The sequence below is a fragment of the Sinocyclocheilus anshuiensis genome, unplaced genomic scaffold, assembly GCF_001515605.1.
Source record: "Sinocyclocheilus anshuiensis isolate Anshui unplaced genomic scaffold, SAMN03320099.WGS_v1.1 scaffold1154, whole genome shotgun sequence".
NCBI classification, from domain to species: Eukaryota; Metazoa; Chordata; class Actinopteri; order Cypriniformes; family Cyprinidae; genus Sinocyclocheilus; species Sinocyclocheilus anshuiensis.
The window spans coordinates 3405788-3410141 of record NW_015542345.1 but is presented as its reverse complement, the minus strand read 5'-3'; the positions used below and the strand labels follow the sequence as shown (position 1 = coordinate 3410141).

At 37.7% G+C, this 4354-nt stretch overlaps 1 protein-coding gene across 3 annotated transcripts in view; it reads right to left on the bottom strand.

The window, feature by feature from the left end:
• Positions 1-4354, bottom strand: part of LOC107691352 (forkhead box protein J3) — a 136001-nt gene that overhangs the window by 13030 nt on the left and 118617 nt on the right. For all 3 annotated transcript variants that reach the window (XM_016489916.1, XM_016489918.1, XM_016489917.1), the window contains exons 6-7: positions 3391-3519; positions 1295-1469 (exon numbers count right to left, since the gene is read on the bottom strand). In XM_016489916.1, coding sequence (XP_016345402.1) covers positions 1295-1469; positions 3391-3519 — 304 coding nt within the window. The remainder of the gene's footprint in view (positions 1-1294; positions 1470-3390; positions 3520-4354) is intronic.

The window sequence follows — 4354 nt, the reverse complement described above, 5'->3', positions numbered from 1 at the left end:
TTATTTTTTTTTGCGCTACAACATGGGATTATTCAATGCATGCTGATGAACTTTTATCATAGTTTATAGTTATATGTAAACGAAAGTGTGTTCAACCCTTTCTTTATCAGTAGTATTATTTGTGATTTGAATTTTGTGAATGGGAGTTTCTCCTTTGCTGTGTTAAGCCACGGGCTTCGGATGCTTTCACTTTCGTATTCACGATCTTGTTGTCACTGTTTTGCTTAAATACATCTACACACCTTTCATTTTTTTATGGCCGATTCTTAGAATTTGGAATACTCTATGTAATCTTACACTGCAAAATAATAACTCAAAAAGATTAAAAGATAACATTATAATTATTTACTGAACCCTTAAATTAATCAATTATATAATGAAAGCCACAAAAACAGACAATTAACCGTGATAATCGGCATAATCGTCAAAGCCCTAAAACAGACAATTAATCGCAATAACTGTGACTATTTTTAGTCAATTAATCGTCAGCCAAATTTCATAATCGTGACAGCCCTAGTTTACGCAGTATTGCATTACACCAAATACACAAAATACTGTTCTTTTTAGCAACGTCATATGACCCCTTTAATTGTTTTATAAAGTACTTTTATAATGCTTTCAGCTACAAAGAGGGTCATAGTCTGCTACATCATATTTATTTTGGTTTAGACACTAAATTTTATATATTGCAAAACAAATGATGTAAAGTTAAATTTTGCTCCATTTTACCAGCTGATACCTATACTATAAATGATTATTATACCTATATTATACATTATTTTTAATAAATACAATTAAATATAAATATTTTAAAATAAAATATAATTTAATAATTAATTGAAATAAAGCTTTGATCCATTTTAAAGTACTTTCTTTTGATATACAAAATTACAAATTATGTATAAAATATTATATTAACCTTTCCAAAAATAGAGGCCTATTCAGCCGATACATATGATAAATTATAACATTAATATATAAATGTCAGTAAATATTATGAATAAATTATATAAAATTTCGTTTGCAACATATGGCAGTGAATTTCTGAAAATGACTCATCTGGCAGGCCCATACAGAATCTGCACACTCCAAATTCTGCAGAACTGATCAGTTCCACATATTCTCCACTCTCTGCATGTTGGTTTATGAATTATTTTGGCTGACTTGTTGATGCTTTCAGCTACCAATAAGCCTGAAGTACTCGAAGCTCTGCAAGCTGCACAAAAACTCTGCAGACTAGACTTGCCGTTTTTTCCCCGAGCTGTCTGATGGGATGTCCGAGTGTGCAACTCACCCTGTTGGTTGTAGGACTGCTCAAACACAGTCTTGTAAAGGCTGCGGAAGGAGGCACTGAGATCTTCGAAGTCGGAGAAGAGCAGCTGCTTGTCGCGTTCCGGTATGTTGTACTGGGCCTGAGGGGCCTGCTGCAAGCTCATGGACTGGGACACCGACTCTGGATGACTCGTCACCTGAAGGGGGAGGAGAGGAGGATGACGAACACAAGATTAGCAACCTTGCCACTCTAAACGGCAGCACTGCTCAGCCAGGCCCAGTGACCGGCAGATTAGAGCTGAGATAGAACATGACAGCACTGACTACAGCACTCAGCATCACGGCACAGGAAATGAACTGCCAGACACACTGCAGTACAATATGCAGGAGCTAAATCTCAGGCGCACAAAACCCTCCAAATCTTGACCGTTTATTTACTAGCACGGCTGAATCTCTACATAACCATACAGCCATGATCAAAACAGACACGTCTCCTGAGAGTCTCTCTGAAGTTGTTTTTACGGCTATTTATTCTTTAATTAACAGCTTGGCGAAACTAACTGAGCAACACAACTGAAATCAACAGCAAGATCATAAAAGCTTGCCTGCAAAAAACAGGCACTGATCCATAAAACAAATCTTTCTAATGATAAATATCCAGTACAGGTTTGCCCACCAAAACGAATTAGCTTGCGTGTCTGAAGCTCTCACGTAAGTGTTTCACTCCAAATGGGATCTGCTCACTGTTTTGAGTCTGAAGAGATGCCTTTCATGCCCAGAATGAGTGATTCATTGAATAGCTCCCAAGGCCTCCATAATGCTGAGCATATTTGTGGCGTACACAAGGGCAGAGGCTCTGCCATGTCTAGCTCAAGACAACAGTGTTTAGCAGACTGGAGAGGCTGGCAAAACAGTCATCTGCCACTCTGAAGAAGTCTAATTCTAGCTGTCAGTGTGAACTAGTGAGAGGAAATACATGTATCTGAAGACATCACAAAGCTATTGCAAACAATCCCGTAAACAGATAATTGTTAGCGCCGGCGTTTCCTACAGTGTCTCCCATTGATAATACATGGTTCCAGTGTTATACTACACAAAAAAGCTATTAAAAAAAAAAAAATAAATAAAAAATAAACCTTTTACAGCAATAAAACTTTGTGAATATCTTACATTTGAAATCCCATTCATTCAGAACAGGTTCACTGAAAATGCCTGAAAATGTAAGAATTTATATTTTGTTATAAAATTCAATAGTCTCTTGTCAGTACCCAAAATGCATATGAATGTAATCATATTCAGTACTGGACAGACAACCATATTCTGCTAGGTATGCACAATATTAACTTTCTGGCTGACAATGATAAGACGATAATTATTTTCATGTTATGGCTCATTACTAATAAATGGAAAATATTAAAATTCTATACTATATCTTTAAAACTATACTAAAACATTAAAAACTAAAACTAATACTACACATGAATTTAGGCATTACTAAATCAGAGCAGGAAACACTAGTTAGCTTGCATAGAACATTAGCAGCAGAGACTAATTGTACACAAGAAATATGAGCAGTGGGAGTCAGATGACACTATGCATCACTGTAAAGATGAGCGCATATAATCTGGTTATGTTCAAACAGATTACATTGTTCAAATCAGCTGGATGAAGCAGAAAAAGACAGACAGAGAGACTGAGAGAGAGAGCGAGAGAGAGAGAGAGAGAGAGAGAAAAAGCATTGTCTGGCCCACTGAAGTGAATCTATCAGTGTCTGTGCCGGATCAATGCTGAGAGCCTGGAGCGAGAAGCATGCAGGGCTTCTAGGGGACCACAACAAAGAAGCGGCTTCTCTGGTGGGAGGACATCAGAGGCAGCGTCTCTCTTTAGCAGCGCTCCAGCAGTATGAGCTCTGCCTTTCATTCCCTTAACCTCTGTGTCAGCACGCTCCCATGCACAGGCCTCCATACTCCAGCATTCTGACAAACGCACTGGAATCTTGCTGCTTCTCATAAAGCAGCGCTCCACAATAAAACTCAGCAAATTAAGAGCTCTGCTTCAGGTTCACGAGAGGTTAAAGAGCAGAATAGTGCCTGCAAAGTTTGAGAATTCAGCTCTTACTGGTGTGTAGCTGTGCACGCTGCCCACGCTGTTGAGATTAACAGAGGCCAGACTCTGGTCAGAGAGACTATTGTTAAGACTGCTTCGAGGGCTGTCACTCCCGTCCTGGTCAGGGTTGTACAATGCCACCTGAAAATCAAGAAAGAGAAAGGGTCAATGATTTAGACAATGAATGAGTGCTTATGATAAAAATCTAGTTTAAAACACAAGTGCCAAGTTCTTAGACATGTACTCTTTTGTTCATGTTGGTTTCATAAGGTTAAGAAAAACTTGAAAAATTGTATGCCTTTAAAAATAACAACATTTTTACATTTGTGACCCTGGACCACAAAACCAGTATTAAGTTGCTGGGGTATATTTGTAGCAATAGCCCAAAATACACTGTATGGGTCAAAATTATCGATTTTCCTTTTATGCCAAAAATCATTAGGATAATAGCTGCTTTTTTGAACATTTTAGCAATTTAAAAATATTAAAAAATGATTTTTTTACACGGTACCCCTGCTCTCAACAGATGTGGCACCCCGGTTGGGAAACACCTGAGACACAGGAAACAGAAATACTGCAAAATAATAATAATAACGCGACAAAACGAGACGAAATAACGTTATAACATTTCATTTCATCTCATCTCGTTTTGGTCAACGAAAATGAAGAGACATTTTAGCATAGTTTTTATTTTGTAAACCACATTTAGTCTCGTTTTTATTCGTCAACAATAGTGCATTATACATTTAATTATAGTCATCGTCACATGACCAGCATTTACATTGCGTCTCGTCTCGTTTCCGTCACGTGATAAAGGTTCGTTGACGACGATATTTAGGCATAATTTTCGTTGACGAAAGCAACACTAAGAAGGCGTAACTTTGATTCTCGCTGTAGTATTGTTGTTGCCGTGTGTTTCGTTGTGAAAGCGAAACTACTTTGTTTGGTCTTCCAAAAGAGGACGATATCCTCTTCG